At 34.0% G+C, this 21,524-nt stretch overlaps 1 protein-coding gene and 1 long non-coding RNA gene across 2 annotated transcripts in view; one reads left to right on the top strand and one right to left on the bottom strand.

Annotated features, from left to right (window-relative positions):
• Window positions 1-5,987: 5,987 nt before the first annotated feature.
• LOC127724574 (E3 ubiquitin-protein ligase SHPRH-like) overlaps window positions 5,988-21,524 on the top strand; it is a 69,682-nt gene continuing 54,145 nt past the window's right edge. Inside the window, exons 1-3 of the mRNA XM_052231574.1 lie at window positions 5,988-6,064; window positions 19,008-19,552; window positions 20,290-20,494. Coding sequence (XP_052087534.1) covers window positions 19,034-19,552; window positions 20,290-20,494 — 724 coding nt within the window. The 5' untranslated portion in view covers window positions 5,988-6,064; window positions 19,008-19,033. The remainder of the gene's footprint in view (window positions 6,065-19,007; window positions 19,553-20,289; window positions 20,495-21,524) is intronic.
• Window positions 13,383-21,524, bottom strand: part of LOC127724626 (uncharacterized) — a 42,347-nt gene continuing 34,205 nt past the window's right edge. The window contains exon 2 of the long non-coding RNA XR_007992614.1: window positions 13,383-13,481. This is a non-coding gene — a long non-coding RNA (uncharacterized LOC127724626). The remainder of the gene's footprint in view (window positions 13,482-21,524) is intronic.

Genomic DNA, 21,524 nt, shown 5'->3' with positions numbered 1-21,524 from the left:
TGGTGCTGTGGGCAGAAACTTTAATGTCCTAAATATAACCATAGGAGATAAACTTTACTATCTCATGTTGATAACCAATTCCCAAATGTGTAAAATATCTAAGTACGAATAACTTGAACATACGGATAATGATAAATGAAGACAACACATTTTTATCTTTATTGTAGGAATTTTTAAAGCTTAACTTTGCAGAAAGAAAACAGCATAATTGTACTCAATTATAATGATCATCTACCTGGTGAAAAAGAAAATGTTAATTATAACAATCAGAGTTATCTCTCTTTATTCACGAACTGGACTTTTATGATATCAAATATACAATTCCTTGATAAAAGTCATCCTATAAAAGCTTTATACTAGGATGACTTTTATCAAGGAATTGTATATTTTGTATACAATTCTTTGCTTTTATGTATGTTCCGTATCTAATTAACATAATCAGAGTGAGCGGAGTGAGAAAGATTGGTATGAAAGTGCGAATGATCGTGTTAAATTTTGTAATGCCTGAAATGGTCCTGTGATTAGGAAATAAAGAATTTGATTTGATTTGATTAGAAACAACATCAGGTAACATACGCAGGGGCGGATCCAGCCATTTATAAAAGGGGGGTTCCAACTATATGTCCCCATTCTAATGCATTGATCGTCAAAAAAAGGGGGGTTCCAACCCCCGGACCCCCCCGGATCCGCCACTGATACGGTAATAGATTTAACGTTTCTAGAAGTTGAAAACATTGGGGGAAACATCAAGAATTCTGCCCCATTCCCTTTTCTAGTCTACATACATGTACCTTATACGTATACATGTTATTTTATGATTAACCTATATTTGCATATTTAACCTTTTTTGTAGAATTCCGTCGTAATTCCTTGTTTATGAACCCGAAGTTCGATGGATTTGAAGTTCGACATCTAGTTTACACATCATTTTTATCAATCTTTATAATATTTTTTATAAGCGACATACATTGTATTCTTATTTCGAGAAACTAAGTTCGTTTTAAAATAATCATACTGATAATAATACCTAGTCTTATTAACAACCCTAATTTCTATTCACTGAGGGTGTGTGTGGTAGTTCCTTCATTTCTATATTCTTTAACTTTTTAGCCCATTTTTCTCTATTCTTTATATTTTTGTCCTATTATTCTATATTCTTTAAATTCAAGTACCCCATTATGCTCTGTTCTTTTTTTCTCTCTCATTTTCTCTTTTTTTTTTTTTTTGGCCCTTTATTCTGCACCTTTTTGTGTGTTATTCTCTATTCTGTAAACCCCATCAGACCCTCTTCACTTATATCCACACTTGTATCGCGTGACTATTGGCTGATCTAAGGTGCAGTGACAAATAGATATTCCTGACCAATTTAGCCTATCGACACCGGAAGGAAACCCTTTTAATGTTTTTCAACCATGTGAGGAAATTGTCAAGTTGCTTATGTATTTGTATCGATTAAAATTAAAATTTGATATGAGCTGCGTCGGATAGAAATCGACCTTATGCATGTTATGCAAATGAATATCAATACATCTGTTAGCTTTTTTCAGGGTTGAAAAATCTCTATGTAAAGTCTGTTACTGTTTGAAAATTGAGTTGATATAAGAACCTTACAAAGCAGACCAAAATTCATCTTTTATTTCGTATTTGAATGTTCCAAAATCAATCAAAGTCTTATACATGTACATGTACATGTATACGTGCACTTGCATAATGTCGATTTTTATCTGACGCAGCTCATATCTTTATCATGTAGTTACTTGAGCAGAAAGGTGTATCAACATCTGAATAGGCTTGAATGACTTCTGATGTCTATAGTAACTAGATATAAGAAGATGTGGTATGAGTGCCAATGAGACAACTCTCCATCCAAGTCAAAATTTATAAAAGTAAACCATTATAGGTCAAAGTACGGTCTTCAACACGGAGCCTTGGCTCACACCGAACAGTAAGCTATAAAGGGCCCCAAAATTACTAGTGTAAAACCATTCAAACGGGAAAACCAACGGTCTAATCTATATAAAAAACGAGAAACGAGAAACACTTATGAACCACATCAACAAACGACAACTACTGAATATCAGATTCCTGACTTAGGACAGGTGCAACCAAATGCAGCGGGTTTAAACGTTTTAATGGTACCAAACCTTCATCCTTTTTCTGAAACAATAGTGTAACATCACAACATAGAAAGACACACTATAAAATATCAACTGAAGACTTACTAATATTCTTACATATGTATCTTCCTAGTGCTTATATAGCTCTGATTCCTTTCCCGCGTTTGGATTTACTTTTAGTCATTTTTGGTTTTATCAATTTTTCGTCGTTTGTAATAAGGTTGAGATTTCAAATATTTTTTCCCGAAGAGACGTTAATTGTCGAAATGCGCATATGGTGCGGTAAAATTGAGACAGTTAATGTTACCAATAAACTAATAAATTTTATATAGCATAGAGCATAGAAGATTTATAGATCGTATACTTGTACATTACATGAACCAAAGCGAATAAATAGACGAGGGTGTGGATGGGGTGTCCTTCGTTTCTGTATTTTTTAATTTTATAGGCCATTATTCTCTATTCTAAAATTGAGAATGGACTCGAATGGGGAATGTGTCAAAGAGACAACAACCCGACCATAGAGCAGACAACAGCTATATATATTTTAGCACCCCATTTTTCTCTATTTTCTTTGTTTTTTAGCCCTGTATTCTGCACATTATGCACATTATTCTCTATTCTGTAAACCCCATCAGACCCTCATAGATAGAAGACAAACATTCACAGCAGCAAAACTTAATAAGAGATTTAAGCAGTAGTTCAGGTATATAAAACATAGAGATGAGCAAACCATAAAAGGCCCTGTCGAGGCAAATGTAAAACAATTTAAAGAGAAAACTAACGGCTGATTATGTAACAAAACAAACACAAAATACAGCCACAAACGACAATCATGAATTACAGGTGACCAGGGGCGGATCCAGGATTTTGGAAAGGGGGGGCGAAGTATGAAAAGATTGCCGAGCGGAGGGAGGCGAAAATTTTTTTGGACCTTTTTTTGGCTAAAAGACATAACATAAGTGTAAAATGCACTTTTTTTAACGGTTCCTGACGTAAGGCATGTATATTTTATAGTTAAAGTGTAAGGGTTGGACATTTTTGATGCCGTATTCTCCCCATTAATTGTCTATTATAAAATGATTAGATGGATCCAAAGCTTTGTACTAATATATTTCATGTGGGACTTGTCAGTAAAACATTGACATGGAAAATTCTCGTTTGTTGTATGTTTAGTTAGCATAACGTCACGGATTTCTTGTTGTAAACAAGATATACGCCGGGCTATTCAATGAAATTTACAATACGACCGACACGAGTTAAGAAAGACAAACAAGCAATTTTTATCCAAATGTTTGGTTGAAATGTTTCACCCAACAAGGGAAGTTAGAGGTTTCAAATCAACCAAAGGCTACGAATGAGTCTGAAATGACAACGGATATATGAATGACGGTCGACAAATGGAGACACAAAGGCCACACCCAGCAGACAGGTTGCAGTCGGGCCTTGAAAAAGTATTCATTTTATCAGTTCGACGAAACAGACATTCCAGTCAGATATGGGATTTACATGCAAACCCCCGGCCCCAAAAAAATTACGCCCGTTTTTTTATTCATCTTGTTCATTTAATGCTAAATAATTAATCTGTTGGAAATTTTTGTTTCTAATAGCAAAAAAAAAATGGACAAGATTATTGTTTTCAATCCAGATACGGCCAGAATTTTTGTTTAAGGCAAAAATCAGGGTCAGAATTTTTTCTCTCAAACATCTCAGACTGCCCCCTCAAATAAAATGGTCCGTACCTTAGACTTTAAATCTATCTAGAGCTTATTGACTGGGGATCATTATTCAGCTATGTTATTAATAGGCTGGGGCGTGTTGGGTTAAACATGTTTTCGTAGGTAAATAATATTGCTGTGGAACTTTTTTTCCATGAAAGTTTAATAGAGTATTACTTTCTGTTCGGTGGAATTGTGAAATAGAAGTCAATAAATACGTTCTTGCTCAATCCTTTGTCGCTTTGAAGGTGTCATGCTTGTCATCCTCAGCCTAAGCAATGAGTTACTGTAATTTGAATTTCAAAAAGACTGAGTGACGTTTTTTCGACGCACTGGTCAACTCCACCGTAGCGAATCACATGATTTTGACATAATCAATAATATATTACAGTAAATACGAGCGAAACATATCTTTATAAGTAAAGAATTGCCGCATAAAAATTAAATACGCGGAAAATGGCAAAGTTCACGAAGTCTAGTCTGATTAATCATTTTACAAAAAAAAAAAAAAAAAAAAGTGCAAGCAAAGGGGGGCGTACGCCTCTACGCCCCCCTCTGGATCCGCCACTGGTGACTGATATGACTTGGGACAGGCACATACATAGCATTTGACGGGGTTACATATTTTTTGTGGCCGCCCGATCCTCTCCTTTACCTCGGATAGTGGTGAAACAGCACATAAGAACGAACTATATACAAATCAATTGAAAGGGCTTTACTCATCAGATCGATACAAAGCACAAACACAACTAACTAATAAAATTGAGAATGGAAATTGGGAAAATGTCAAAGAGACAACAACCCGACCAAAGAGCAGACAACAGCTGAAGGCCACCAATGGGTCTTCAACGCAGCGAGAAAATCCCGCACCCGGAGGTGGTCCTCAGCTGGCCCCTAAATAAAATTGGTAACTAAAACTACATAAGTTAAAAAGCACAAATACTAAAAGCACTCTATGCATTTGTCAGCAGAAAGAACTAACCTGAGTTATGCACTATATAAAAGCATAACACTGATATCATAATAGCGCTAAAAAAATCCATAGCACCAGTACAATAAATTTAAAGATTAAAATATGAATATTATAAATGTCAGATCATTCTGATTGGCAATATCGACATTCGCACGAGTGAGGTACCGTTCTATGGTTTCCAATTTTGAACTGTCCCAGCGTCATGGCTTTCCGGAGTTCATTTGGTAACTCATTCCATACGGTTTGTCCTGCATATCTAGAGTAGAGGTCATGTGTGGTGTTTTTTACCCTAGATATTTTTAGTGTTTTTATTTCTTAAAGAAAAACATTTTATTTGAATTTTAAAGAATTGACAACTCTTATTGATTGTTTCTCCTATTGTATTTGATTCCAAGATAAACAAGATTTTTGTAGAAGTTGCTCTTCATTACTAGACTGATCTTCATATGTAAACCCTCGAGCGTGCTGTTACATTTTCTCTTATTTCATTACTATTATATTCACCACAAAAGTGACATAAAATATTCACTTCCGATTACATGTCGTTGTCACAGTCTTCTATCTTTTTTTTTTACATATATTTGAAATGTACAGAAAACATTCATCATGGATCAAATTTATGTTGATAGTCTAGCATTGCTCCTTTTTTTCACCACATATCCTATTTCTATCCAAATTTAAGGTTATTTTTTGTTTTTACATACTGTTATTAAAATAGTCTCTGTCCTCTAGCGTGGCGCTCAGTCGGTACAAACAATAGCTTTAAGAATTTGCAAAAATGCAGGGGATAGTTCCCTACTTCATTGTATCCTGTCATAAGGACCTGTCTTGGTTTTCTGTGCATAGATATTGGACGGATATCAGCGAGGTGCTTGTCAGTTGAATCGCTTCTTAATCTAAGACAAATATTTTACTCCTCAAATAATGTTAAAAAACAAATGCTCTGGATTTTTTTTGTATTTTGTATTTTGTTTTTTGCTTAAAATAATTTGCTAAGCCTGTAATAAATGCGTTTAATACATTTTATTTAGTATTAATCGGTGCATCGAAGATCCAGAAAGGATTTTTTTCTTCTTTTCATAATACCTGTGTAGAGCTCCTTCCAAAAGTATGTTACTTACACGGATTTGTTAAACGTTTTTTGTATTCCTTTATTGATTAACCACCGGAAGTAAACATTACACACTCACTTTTCCGGCGATAAGGAATGCAATCAGACATGAGGAGAAGTGAAAACACAATATATCGTTTAATTGGTAAGTGCAGTGTCAATCAAGATTTGTATGGAAAATTAAAAAAAATCCTTCACGGATTTAAAATAAATATAAAAATAGGGGAATGTAGTGTGATTGACAAATATTATGGGACACCGGAGGCGGAGTCCTTTGGAAGCAAGTTAACTCGTACCATTGTAAACTCGTACCACGTAAACTCGTACCAAAAAAGTTAACTTGTACCAACGTGAACTCGTACCACTGGGAAGTCGTACAAATCAGAACTCGTACCACTGCAAACTCGTACCATTAAAAATATATTCAAAAATACGAATGTTTTATGATTTTTTTTTTTGGTAAACTTAATAAAAAAAGTTGAATTACTTGAATTTTATACTAGATTTTATTTTATTATTTTTTTTTAAGCTTTATACAAAAAATTAAAATATCTTTGAATTTTATACCAGATTTTAATGAAAACTTAGACAAAAATCAACTTGTTTAATCATATTATTAAATTTTGATTGTTGTTATATAATTTAACAGCTTGGAATTAAATGTATAATGTTTATTATTAAATGAAATTCCTGATTATCAAAACATAAGCTGACATGAGTTGTCTCAAAGCTCACTTTCCTCATAAAATGGGGCATGTTTGTGAGGTTTCTCATAACCACAATGGAAGACGACAATTGTATATGGTGCCACTCTCTGGTTAGACCCCGACAAGAAGCAATAGAGTGTGATGTATGTTCTAAATGGCAACACAGAAAGTGCGGAAATATAGGTAGCTACAAATTGGTCATTGTAATTTCAAATTATATACATTTTACAGACTTAAGAGGTATCGAGTGAAATTAAAGTATATATTCATCATTAAACACCATTTGAATGCATTTAAATAAGGCCAAAATAAATAAATAGTGTGTTTCCTATTTCACCTCGAAAAAAATTAGGTAGGGTAGGTAGGTAAAACATTTTATTTTAAAAAAACTTTTTATTTTTTTCCATCGATAACAGCAGAAAAAGGTTCCAAATGAAATCATTTGATGAGTCTTGCATGCTTCTTTGATATTAAGAATAGTACTTAAATCTACAGCTTTTTTAATTGTCTGTTTTAGTTCTGTGTAAGAAATATGAAAATAAACTTTAATGCAAATTTTATGCATTTCATGGGTCGTAATATATTGACAGACTTTAGAAACGCAACACACATTTTGGTGAACTTTTTTTTACCAAATCACAATTGATCCTCATATAACAACTATTCATGCTTACCATACTTCTTTATGGTTAGAAAAATTCAATAACTGACGTACCTGAGGTTATGTACATGTAACATATCGGATTATTGAATTCGCACGAATTTCTCAATGCGAAATTTGAAACCAACAAATGATTTTTTTAAGGATTTTTTTTTGGTGAAACAATTCGTTCAATCTGTACCCACACTTGAATCATTAAACAAATGTTGCATCCCCATATTGCCGAGACTAAGCAGTGAAAATCTGAATCAGGAATATTGCAGGCAGGAATACGTGAACGTTCTGTTTTCAGACAATTTCACCTCAGAAACTCGTTTAACTGTCCTAAAAACAACGGTACAGGCAGTCAGGATTTGTTGATGACCATCCATGACCAGATCAATATGTAGTGACGACGCAACGTCAATAAAATTTGATTATGCAACATCATTTGCGAGTCTTTTTTATGGCTGCAACGTCAACTGCTAATCAAGTCGACAAATGCAATGGCAGACAGATTCATGCCAAAAATGTTTCCCATATACTGAAATGCCAAAGAATCGACTGCAGAAAAACATTTGAAGCTCTTAATTTTAAACCCCTTAATTGCTAAAACACACTGTAATGCATGGGGCAAAGGCAAATTCAAAAGGTACAAAACAGAACTCAAAACATGCCCTCATAATTGGTTGACCTTTCTGACAATCATTTTGACGTTGGTGGCAGGCAGTCATTGTCTTCGACGGTGATACATCCATTGATAAGGAGAAAACCAGGGTTTCAGTGCATATACCACATGAATTAAACTTTAAAAATGACGTCATGAGTTCAACTTTTGAACTGCAAACTTTTTGTTCAGACAATTAAGAAATGAATAAAAGTTATCTTTATACATTTACTTTACAAAAATTGTCTGTTTGAAAATGGGAGTAAAAAAGAATAATCTAGTGTTGCGTTTTAAAGTCCGTCAGTATAGGAATATGTTCTTGTCGATTAATTATCTTAAAGCAAAAATGGCAGTGAAAAATCTGGCATGGAATTATTATGTTTGGCCTCGCTGAACCTAACAATGTAAATGACACACAGGATATATATGTGGGAACAGATTCCTACTCCCACCCCTCACCCTTTTTTTTAGTAGTAAAAACACTGCAAATCGATGCCAAGCAGCAGCTTATTATGATTTTTCGAGAGGTAATACTCTTACACCCTTTTTATACGACCACAAAAAAATTTTTGTGGTCGTATATTGGTATGACGTTGGCGTCGTCGTCGTCGTCGTCTGGCGTCGTCCGAAGACACATTGGTTTTCGCACTCTAACTTTAGTTTAAGTGAATGGATCTCTATGAAATTTTACCACAAGGTTCAATACCACAAAAGGAAGGTTGGGATTGATTTTGGGGGTTATGGTACCAACAGTAAAGGAATTAGGGGCCAAAAAGGGGCCAAAAATAAGCATTTTTGTAACTTCCAGACATAACTTGTGTGTTAGTGTATGGATCTCTCTGACATTGTACCACAAGGTTCCATATCACAAAAGGAATGCTGGGATTGATTTTGGGGGTAATTGCCTCAAAATATTAGGAATTAGGGGCAAAAAAAGGGGCAAAAAAACAAGCATTTTTCTAGTTTCATGACAATAACTTGTGTGTAAGTCCATGGATCTTTCTGAAATTGTACTACAAGGTTCCATATCACAAAGGAAAAGCTGGAATTGAGTTTGGGGGTAATTGCCCACAACGTTTAGGAATTGGGGGCCAAAAAGGGGCCAAAAATAAGCATTTTTCTAGTTTCCAGACAATAACTTGTGTTCAAGTGTATGGATCTCTCTGAAATTGTACTGCAAGGTACCATACCACAAAAGGAAGGCTGGGATTGATGATGGGGGTAATTGCCTCAATATTTTAGGAATTAGGAGCCAAAAAGGGGCAAAAAACAATCATTTTTCTAGTTTAAGGACAATAACTTGTGTGTAAGTGTATGGATCTTTCTGATATTGTACTACAAGGTTCCATATCACAAAGGGAAAGCTGGGTTTGAGTTTGGGGGTAATTGCCCTAATTGTTTAGGAATTTGGGGCCAAAAAGGGGCCAAAAAACACATTTTTCTAGTTTCCAGACAATAACTTGTGTTCAAGTGTATGGATCTCTCTGAAATTGTACTGCAAGGTACCATACCACAAAGGGAAGGCTGGGATTGAGTTTGGGGGTGATAAATCATAAGGGGGTTCAAAAAATTTGGGGGGGGGGGTTTTGTCCTTTTTTTTCTTTTTTTCCTTTTTTTTTTCTTTTAAAATTTTCCATTTTAAGTTGGTTATTTCTGATTTATATTTAAAAGCAAATTATAATGATATGGTAGGAGATACACACCAAACAGGATGTGTAAATTATTATATAATAAGTATTGTGCAATAGCAAGAAATTTTCAATTGCACAGTATTGCACAATAGCAAGAAATCTTCAATTGCACAGTATTGCGCAATAGCAAGAAATCTTCAATTGCACAGTATTGCGCAATAGCAAGAAATATCCAATAGCACAAAATTGCGCAATAGCAAGAAATTGTCAATTGTACAGTATTGTGCAATAGCAAGAAATATTTAATTGCACAGTATTGTGCAAAAGAAGATACTTCTTATAAATTGCTTATTTCTTGACCAATTTCAATGGGGTTTTATTCTTGAATTCTTGGGGTTCTTTAATATGCTGAATCTAACCGTGTATTTAGTGTTTGGATTTTGGGCCCCGTTTTTAAATTGGTCCACATTGAGGTCCAAAGGGTCCAAAATTAAACTTTGTTTGATTTCATCAAAAATTGAATCATTGGGGTTCTTTGATATGCTAAATCTAACCGTGTATTTAGATTCTTAATTTTTGGTTCCGTTTTCAAATTGGTCTACATTAAGGTCCAAAGGGTCCAAAATTAAACTTAGTTTGATTTTAACAGAAATTGAATTCTTAGGGTTCTTTGATATGCTGAATCTAAACATGTATTTAGATTTTTGATTATGGGCCCAGTTTTCAAGTTGGTCCAAATCGGGGTCCAAAATTAAACTTTGTTTGATTTCAACAAAAATTGAATATATGGGGTTCTTTGATATACTGAATCTAACCATGTATTTAGATTTTTGAATTTTGGGCCCCGTTATCAACTTTGTCCACATTGAGGTCAAAAGGGTCCAAAATTAAACTTTGTTTGATTTCATCAAAAATTGAATTCTTGGGGTTCTTTGATATGCTGAATCTAACCATGTATTTAGATTTTGGATATTGGACCATAATAGGTGAATGTCCAATTTAAAATTTTTAAGTTCTTAGACCACATTCATTCTGTGTCAGAAACCTATGCTGTGTCTAATATTTAATCACAATCCAAATGCAAAGCTGTATCAAGCTTGAATGTTGTGTCCATACTTGCCCCAACTGTTCAGGGTTCGACCTCTGCGGTCGTATCAAGCTGCGCCCTGCGGAGCATTTTATTATCTAATATATAGATGTGTGTTGATGTTTGACAGAATTTAATCTTGAAGAGGGGCTGACAATATTAAAATTCCAGGTTTTGAGAAGAGTGAAATCTTTGTCTTATTAAATCTATGGAAAAAGATTGTAGATATTATTAGGACATGATTTTTTTTTCCTTCTCTAGTATAAAATGTTGTGGGACCAGCCAGAGAAAATATGAAAGAATAAAAGTAGACATGGTGCTGGGGCATATTCATTTATAAATGAACATGAATCATACACCATGTCTGCCTACTGGGGAAAGCTTTTTATTCTTTGTTACACATTGTCTGCCCACTTGCCGTCGTGAACTCAAACTGTCAAATCCTCAAAAGCATTAACAGCCGTATATGTTGCCCTAAGAACAATTTTTTACAACATTCGTAAGAGCATTTTTCACAACAAAAGCTGGATTGATTTTAGCAGTAAATTGATTTCATTTTACTCTTAAATTATTTGTCAATTAACCGACAGAATTAGATACAGTCTGTACAACCTGAAACGATTCTGACTTTTGGTTCAAAGAACCACAGGTACAAAATGAGATTTTGTTAATATATGTATATATACTGAATACATTATTCACTATATATACAAATATTTAAAAAATCTTGTCTTGCATCTGTGCAAAGAAGTTGAGCAAAATGCGTCAACTTCGTATTTTTTTTGTTTATTTAAAATCTTGGTTCTTGAAACGCTTTACTTATCTATATTGATCATTGCTATCAAACGTTTTGAAGATCTGTAGTTTTCTAAGCGAATAGTCAAATCCGGACAGACAGAAAAATACGGATTTTTAATATTTTTATTTTATTTTTGTCAATAAAATGTTTAGGGTCGGCGTCAGAAACGGACGTAGGGTCGGGAAACCGGAAACACACTATTTATTTATTTTGGCCTAAGTTGGTACGAGTTTACAATGGTATGAATTTACCGTGGTACGAGTTTGCATTGGTACGAGTTCTTTTTTAGTGGTACGAGTTGACATTGGTACGAGTTTACAATGGTACGAGATAACTATAATTCCAGACCGTTGATGGAAATTCCTTGACAACTCGCCCCACCCCCACTGCCAAATCGCCCCACTTTTTCACCAACTCGCCCTACTTTCTAAAAAACCGCCCCACTCTTGTTTACCGTTGAATATAGGTCTGCCAACTCGCTCCACTGATTAAAAAGGTTAAAATCCCGCTGAATAAAGGTCTGCCAACTCGCCCCATTTATGTCAATTATGACGAATCCAGATTCGTTTGCCCAAATTATATAACGTACGTTCACACCCTTTTTATTGGTCTTGTGTTAAATAATTTTTCAATTGTACTTTGGTAAGTGTATTGCTCATTTTTCTGTAAATATTTTTTTTGTTCATTGTTTCAAAATGAAGTGACTTTCTAAATACAATTTTTGTGTTTAATATTTTTGTAATCATGATTTGGATATTGTATTGCTATAAATAAGTTTTTCCATTGTTTCAAAATGAAGTGACTTTCTAAAAACGATTTTTGTGTTGAATATTTCTTTAATCGTGTTTGGGTTAGCAATGGTTAGTGTATTGCTATAATTTTTTTTTTCATTGTTTCAAAATAAAGTGACTTTCTAAAAAGGTTTTTTGTGTTGAATATGTTTTTATACGACCGCAAAAAAATTTTGTGGTCGTATATTGGTATGACGTTGGCGTCGTTGTCGTCATCGTCGTCCGAAGACACATTAGTTTTCGCCCTCTAACTTTAGTTGAAGTCAATGGATCTCAATGAAATTTTACCATAAGGTTCAATACCACAAAAGGAAGGTGGGGATTGATTTTGGGGGTTATGGTACCAACAGTTAAGGAATTAGGGGCCAAAAATAAGCATTTTTGTAACTTCCAGACATAACTTGTGTGTAAGTGTATGGATCTCTCTCACATTGTACCACAAGGTTCCATATCTCAAAGGGAATGCTGGGATTGATTTTGGGGGTAATTGCCTCCAAATTTTAGGAATTAGGGGCCAAAAATAAGCATTTTTCTAGTTTCCAGACAATAACTTGTGTTCAAGTGTATGGATCTCTCTGAAATCGTACTGCAAGGTACCATACCACAAAGGGAAGGCTGGGATTGATTTTGGGGGTAATTCCCTCAAAATTTTAGGAATTAGGGGCCATAAAAGGGCAAAAAAACAAGCATTTTTCAAGTTTCAGGACAATAACTTGTGTGTAAGTGTATGGATCTCTATGAAATTGTACTTCAAGGTTCCATATCACAAAGGGAAAGCTGGGTTTGAGTTTGAGGGTAATTGCCCTAAAAGTTTAGGAATTTGGGGCCAAAAAGGGGCCAAAAACAAGCATTTTTCTAGTTTCCAGACAATAACTTGTGTTCAAGTGTATGGATCTCTCTGAAATTGTACTGCAAGGTACCATACCACAAAGCGAAAGCTGGGATTGAGTTTGGGGGTGATGAATCATAAGGGGGTTCAAAAAATTTGGGGGGGCGGGGGGTTTCCTTTTTTTTCTTTAAAATTTTCCATTTTAAATTGGTTATTTCTGATTTATATATAAAAGCAAATAATAATGATATGGTTTGAATAGGTAAATAAAATTTTTTTAAGTTCTTAGACCACTTTCATTCTGTGTCAGAAACCTATGCTGTGTCAAATATTTAATTACAATCCAAATTCAGTGCTGTATCAAGCTTGAATGTTGTGTCCATACTTGCCCCAACTGTTCAGGGGTTCGACCTCTGCGGTCATATCAAGCTGCGCCCCAGCGGAGCATTTTATTAATGATAAAATACCAAACCGTTATTAAACTCAACAACAACAACATTTTGAATAATCATTGTTTTTATACGCCCGTTTACGGGACATATTATGGTATACAGTTGAGCGCCTGTCCGTCTGTCTGTTCGTCCGTCGTCAACATGTCTGACATTTATTCAAAAACGCTTTAACCAATATGCATGAAACTTTGGCGAATTGTTTATATCTATTCATGTGAGCTCCCTATCGGTTTTTATAAATTTCAGATTTACCATTTCCGATTTTTGGGGTTTTATTCATTAAAAAAGGGGGGATTTTCCAGTTTTCGGACAATAACTCAAAAATGATTTCTTCAATTTGCATGAAACTTTTGTGAATTGTTCATATCTATTGACGTGAGCTCCCTTTTATACTTTATAAATTCCGGATTTACCGTTTCCGAGTTTTGGGGTTTTATTCATTAAAAAAGGGGGGATTTTCCAGTTTTCAGACAATAACTCAAAAACAATTTCACCAATTTGCAAGAAACTTTGTTGAATTGTTTATTTCTATCGACATGAGCTCCCTTTTGATTTTTATAAATTTCAGACTATACGTTTCCGATTTATGGGGTTTTATTCATTACAAAAAGGGGGATTTTCCAGTTTTCGGACAATAACTCAAAGATGCTTTCAGCATTTTTTATGAAACTTTGGTAAATGGTTTATATCTATTTTTGTAAGCTCCCTTTTGTTTTTATAAATTTTCGATTTTATGTTTCAGAGTTATAAGATTTTATTTGTTTATTGTCTGACAACAGATTTACTAAGTATTACGCAACAGCACAGTGTATTGCACAACAGCAAGAAATCTTTCATATAACTAATTTCAAGTTCTTTGGCTATATTTATTCAGAAAACTATAATATATCAAATATTGAATTACAATCCAAATTCAGACCTGTATCAAGCTTGAATATTGTGTCCATTTTTGCCCCAACTGTTCCGGGTTGGACCTCTGCGGGTGTATCCAGCTGCGCTCAGCGAAGCAGTTTATTACTCATGCCAAGCTAAATACATGCTAACTTCATGCAGAATTTACATCAAAGCTAGTTAAAACAACAATCACGATTAAAATCGATTTTCAAACACATAACAATAACACCAAGTTTAGCTGTGTAAACACCATATTAACAATAATCATACATATAATAATTAATCATCAAATCAATTTAAAACAATATTTTATTTAAAAATTCCTGATTTTTTATTTATGAAAATAAAAATATTTTGATATAAACATCTGAAAAAACAATTAATTATTCATCAGGTTTTTGAATTTAAAAAAAGGTTGCTAACGTGTAGGGTGTGAACGGACCCAGAGGGCGAATGTGTGGGGTGCGAACATGTATTGGGCGAACGGACCCGATACTATTTATGAAAAATAGTAAAATCCCGATGAATTTAGTCCTGCCAACTCGTCCCACTTATGAAAAAAAGAATAACATCTTACTGCATTAATGACTACCAACTTGCCCCACTTATAAAAAGGAGTTTAATCCCATTGAATAAAAGTCTGCCATCTTGCCCAACTAATGAATAAAAGAATTAAACTACGGAATTAAGGTCTACCAACTCGCCCCACTTATGAATTAAATGAATACTGATGAAAACCTTAGAAATGCATCTTGTTTTTTTAACTCTTTTCTTTTGGTTGAAATAAAGCAGAAAGAAGTAAGTATCAGCATTTCTGTGACGTACGATGTTATTGGCTATTGTAACTGTTTATGACATTTGTTTTCTGGTAAATATAATCACTGTTTTATTAGATAAGTCAAGAATCATGGGTGTTGATGATTATTATAAAGTTATTCTCCAATAAATACTAAAATTACATAATAAAAAATAATGTATCTACAATTTTATTTTAAGAACATGAAGAAATGAAGCATCATTTAATTTCAATCATAATCATTATTCAATTTTCGATTTTTATTAGTATCACAAGTGATTTGTTTGATTCTGTGTAGATAAGTTTTCATAAGTGGGGCGAGTTGGCAGACCTTTATTATATATTATCACTTTTGTCATAAGTGGGGTGAGTTGGTAAACCAGCTAGAGTGGAGCGATATTTTAGAAAGTGAGTCAAGTTGGTAAACAACAGTATGGCGATTTTTTATACGACTGCCAAAAAATTTTGCGGTCATATAATGGTATGACGTTGGCGTCGACGACGTCGTCCAAAGACACATATGTTTTCACACTCTTACTTTAGTTTGAGTGAATGGATCTCTATGAAATTTTACCATAAGGTTCAATACCACAAAAGGAAGGTTGGGATTGATTTTGGGGGTTATGGTACCAACAGTTAAGGAATTAGGGGCCAAAAATAAGCATTTTTGTAACTTCCAGACATAACTTGTGTGTTAGTGTATGGATCTCTCTGACATTGTACCACAAGGTTTCATATCACAAAGGGAATGCTGGGATTGCTTTTGGGGGTAATTGCCTCAAAATTTTAGGAATTAGGGGCCAAAAAAGGGGCAAAAAACAAGCATTTTTCTAGTTTCATAACAATAACTTGTGTGTAAGTGTATGGATCTTTATGAAATTGTACTACAAGGTTCCATATCACAAAGGGAAAGCTGGAATTGAGTTTGGGGGTAATTGCCCAAAAAGTTTAGGAAAAAGGAGCCAAAAAGGGGCCAAAAATAAGCATTTTTCCAATTTTCCAGACAATAACTTGTGTTCAAGTGTATGGATCTCTCTGAAATTGTACTGCAAGGTACCATACCACAAAGGGAAAGCTGGGATTGAGTTTGGGGGTGATGAATCATGGGGTTTTTTTTTTTCGTTTTTTTCATTTTTTTTTCTTTAAAATTTTCCATTTTAAATTGGTTATTTCTGATTTATATATAAAAGCAAATAATAATTATATGGTTGAAAGACCTCATTCATTCTGTGTCAGAAACTTATGCTGTGTCAAATATTTAATAACAGTCCAAATTCAGTGCTGTATCAAGCTTGAATGTTGTGTCCATACTTGCTCCAACTGTTCAGGGTTCGACCTTTGCGGTCGTATCAAGCTGCGCCCAGCGGAGTATTTTATCAAAAAGTGGGTCAAGTTCGTGAAAAAGGGGGGCGATTTGGTGTGGGGCGAGTTGTCTTGCTTCCCTATGATGACATGCAAGTGCACTTGGATGTTAGCAACTACAGGTCGCCTTATGACCTTCAGAAACGAGCAAAACCCACACTTTAGCTAATTTGAAGCAGGTGTTGACTTGGGCATCTTTCATTAACTTAAAAGGGTGGGGCGATTTTTGTCAGGTGTTGCATTTAACAAGTTCTTTTGACATGTTTGATGGGGTCACTTTGAGTGGAACCAAAAATGGTTTGTCAATAATGTTAGGTGTATAGTTCTTTTAGCATTATCACATCTCAAATACATGGAGATTATTAAGCCCCCCCGTCATGGTCTTTTAAACTCAGTTTTACTGTGGATATTGCTGTGCGTTTGTTTATTCTACATTGGCTAGAGTTTTACGGGAGGGTTGAGATCTCATATAACATGTTTAACCCTGCCCCATTTTTGCGCCTGTCCCAAGTCAGGAACCTCTGGCCTTTGTTAGTCTTGAATGTTTTTTTTAATTTCGGTACATTTATATGTTTTGGAGTTTAGGATGACGTTCATTTTCTCTGAACTAGTACACATTTTTGTTTAGGGGCCAGCTGAAGCCTGCCTCCCTGTGCGGGATTTTCTCGCTGTGTTAAAGACCCATTGGTGGCCTTGGGCTGTTTTCTGCTCTTTGGTCAGGTTTTTGTTTCTTTGACACATTCCCCGTTTCCATTCTCAATTCTACTGACTGAAACTTCTGCATATAGTGTTAAGAGGCCTAATCACCTATTTTTATTTATTTTCTATATCAGTCAATGTATTGGCATAAACATGATAAATAGTTTTGTAATTCTGTAATTGGGTTGAATTTCAAATGCAAAGCTTAACTTACTCTATGATATATATGTATTAATAAATTTCCCTTGACTTTAAACATTACTCTATCCATTCTATGATTAGTCCTGGTCACAACTGTATGTTTGTACTTGATTGATTGATTGATTGGTGTTTAACGCCATTTTGTGGCGGTCAGTTTTTATTGGTGGAGGAAGCTGGAGTGCCCAGAAAGAACCACCGACCTTCAGTAGGAAATGTTCGTACATGTACTTAAAGTGCTGAGAAAGCGTAACAATCCGGAATTTTTCCGTCACTGGTAACAAAAAGTACAAAATATAATTATTCCCCTTTTTCTGCCAAGTGATAACTGTAAAGGCTAGTAACTTTAAGTTTGTTACTAGGTCAGTATATGATTATAGGCATTGTTATGGAGAGAGATTAAATCATATAATACTATTGTTTCATGTTTACTCTTAAGGTGGTACATAACACTACAGGGAGATAACTCTGTAAAAATCAGCTGAATGTTTTAATCTCATTCTATTATTAAGGAGATATTAAGCTTCTCAATGATCAAAATTAGCGTTTGTCAAACTGCTATATATCCAATAAAATTTTTCTGATAAAGTGTGTGGTTCAAGTTTTTTGAAATTTTTTAACTCTTGTCAAAGGGTCAAAGTAAATATTTTGTCAAAATTTTATGAAAATTAAATGAGCCAAATTAATTTTAGTCAAGGTGTTTGGTACCACCTTAAGAAATAAAGATATACATGTACACTATATTAGGATACTAATTTAATTTCTGATTGTACTAAAATTATCACTTCTAGACTCAGCTTATAAAATCTTGATAGTGCAACTGCCTCAATTTAATCATCAATAACTCCTGTCATAAACTTTAATACTAGTTATCTTGTCTAAGGATGTGTTGTGAAAGAGTCAATAGATATAAGAAGATGTGGTATGAGTGCCAATGAGACAACTCTCCATCCAAGTCACAAAGACTTGAATGACCAAGAGCATATGCATCTAACAAGTAACATGTTAATACCAATCAAATCTACTATTACCAGTAACCTTGTCTCATAACTGTCCAAACGTTTTAGACCATTCATCTTTTCCCCCCGGTTAATTCTGTGTTCTTTTTTCTTTTTCTATAAGTTAACCCAAGGATTTGTATAGTAAGTATTACTATACAAATCCTTGGTTAACCTGTAATTGACTAATTAATTATCATGCATGAATTTTTTTGTATCATCACTCTTACATGTCTTACTGAGCAATTGGACAGGGAATACCAATCGGACAGCTGGTCATCATGCTTTGTAGATGCAATCAAAGCTATACCATGGCCAGTTATTCTCTTTTAATTTTAAGACAATTAAAATTTCTATAAAAAATTGTAACAAGGGATGCATCTAGCATTTATCACTTCCTTATTAATGCAGTGATCTCCATGACCTGTTTTATGATGGCGCACCGCCATCGTTAAAATATTTTCCGTCATCGTCAAATGATCTCCGCCATCGTCAAACGAAAAATATTAAATACACATGTATTTTATTTTATTTCTAGGTTTGGAATAAAGTATTAATGTGAATATGGGAAAAAGAAAGAAGGCAGTGCCAAAAAGAGCAGATGAAGAAAAACGAAGATGCATGACATGGAATTTGTTAGATGGGGCATCTGGTTCCCTGTCTATATGTTCAGATAATGATTCTCAACTCTTGAAGGAACAGATTGAAGCTAGAGCCAAGTCCTGTCAGCCAAGTACTTCATCGGGTGTGCAGTCTCAAGAGGAATATTCAGCAGTCAATGACTCCTACGTTCAGTCAGTCTTAAACGAGAATCTGGAAAATTGTGTACATTGCGTAACAATTCAGCAACAGCTTAGAATCAAATCAAATGAATGGTGTAAACAAATTGCAACATTCTCATTGACAATTTCAGAGGAAAAGCCTCTTTTTGAATTAACAGACGATTGTTTGAGCCGGACAGAAGAATTTTGGTTATATGTTGGTTGTGATGGGTGCGAAAGTTTTATTTACACAGAAGAAAATACTGCAAATGGATTAAAGAAGTGTAAATTTTGGTGTATATCATGTTCTTTACCTAGCGAGGTACTTCATTTATATAGTCTTTTTCAGTTGTTTGAAAATCTGTCAAAAATTCCTAATCATTGCAATTTGTTCATTTCCAGGAAATACATGTACCGTAAATGAATATGAATATTTATCTTCTGAATTCTGTGCTTGGAATTTCAATGAGCTCATGGTTCTCAAATCTTGACAAAAGATCAATGTTGATTGCTGAAATTATAATATAATAGGTCTTTATATCTTGTTGAAATTATGATATAATAGGTCTTCATATCTGTAAAGTAAACTTTCCAGTCTGATTGATTTTCTGTGATATTTCAGACACTTTGACAATATAGACAATCTTTTATGATATGATTCCCAGCAAATACGAATTTAAAAGCTGTCAGACATGGAAATTATGAAATTCCTGAGGAAAATTTATTTCCAGCAATTAGATATTTAAAATGGATAATAAACATTTTCAATTTAATTAATGGTTAAATATTTTAACTGTTTTTACTGTACAATTATGTATGGTCAAATGGGGTATTTATATTTGGAGTTTATTTTTTTTTCTAATTTGGTGATTAAAATAAAACAAACAAGAAAATCCCTCACATAAATTTGATTATTCAGAAAGTCTCACAGATAAGAATGAGTGGCAAGAAAAATGTGAATATGAAAAAAGACAAAACGGTTTGGCATTTGAAATTGCTAACATGGCTATGTTTAAAGCCTGCAAAAATACCCACTTTACATTTTACATTCATTTGTAGGTTTTGGGAGCTTTTGCAGCAGACAAAATATTTCAGTTGGTATTAGAAAGATATGACCAGAATCACCAGTCGCTTGACATAGTTGTCTACCTTAGACAAGCTGCCCTCGTTAATATGAAGTTTGCCTGTGAGCCACTGAAAATGAAAAAGCATAGCTTGGCAGTTCAGAGTATTATTGGTCATTTCTTTGGAATTAGACAACATGGTAATACACTGTAAAATAATTTATTTTTTCAGGACTTTGGCGGCTAGAAGAATAATGGGAATAGTAATTGTCACGAAAAGAGTTTTCTATTATAAGAAAACATCAACAAAGTTTAGAAATCAAGAAAATAAATAGTATCAATGTCTGCTAGAAAGGTCTTAACATGAATAAAAGTAGCCACAAAATAAGTTTGTTTATATTTATATTTTTTGATTTTGGTGGTTTATTAAAGAAAAGATAATGAAATCAGCTACTTCACTAAATCTCAAGGACTCATCTAGGATGATTATAAATAAAAGCAATTGTTGGGTATGGGTCATTTAGACAGCATCCTAAAAAGACAGTTGTCAATATACACATGATACGGTCTTCAACAATAAACAGGTGTCATAACAATACAGCAACCTTTAAATTTCCTTGGCTTAAGTTACAATAAGTGGAAATATATTAAAGAGATTTTAAGAGATCTACCACCTACAACAGGGTTCTCACTAAGGCCATTCCATGAGTCCTGGACATGAAAATCTGTATGTACTCATCATTGTCAATTTGTATCAACTGAGCACACATGTCATCGTTTTAGAGCATAATTTAAAAAATAATCAAAAATTTGATGTCATTTTCTTGCTTTTTTTTTTCATGGAGGCTGAAAAACTATACAGCAATAATATTTCTTCTTCTCAATATTGAACTTGCCTTGGTCAAAATTAAGGAGTCCCTGGACTTCATAAATCCATAATGAGAACCCTGTACTCCATTATTTTCCAAATAATTTAAAAACATAACTTTACAAGTTGTGACTAAGACAACCACTGGCAAGGCTCTGGACTTAGGACAGGCTCAATATATAACTTTCTATGTCAAATGTATGTGGCTGGTTTGAACCAGTTTATTTTTAAATCTCAGCCCTTCACTCTTTAAACATGTTTGTTTTAGATAGTACCGTTTTGAATAAGATATATAAATCACGAAAGGAATTCAGAGAAATTAGAAAATTATATGAAATATCTATTTATATTATTATAAAAAA

Source organism: Mytilus californianus, unplaced genomic scaffold, assembly GCF_021869535.1.
Source record: "Mytilus californianus isolate M0D057914Y unplaced genomic scaffold, xbMytCali1.0.p SCAF_14, whole genome shotgun sequence".
In the NCBI taxonomy this organism is placed as follows: Eukaryota; Metazoa; Mollusca; class Bivalvia; order Mytilida; family Mytilidae; genus Mytilus; species Mytilus californianus.
Note: the sequence above shows the minus strand (reverse complement) of the source record. Positions and strands in the feature narration are given on the sequence as shown.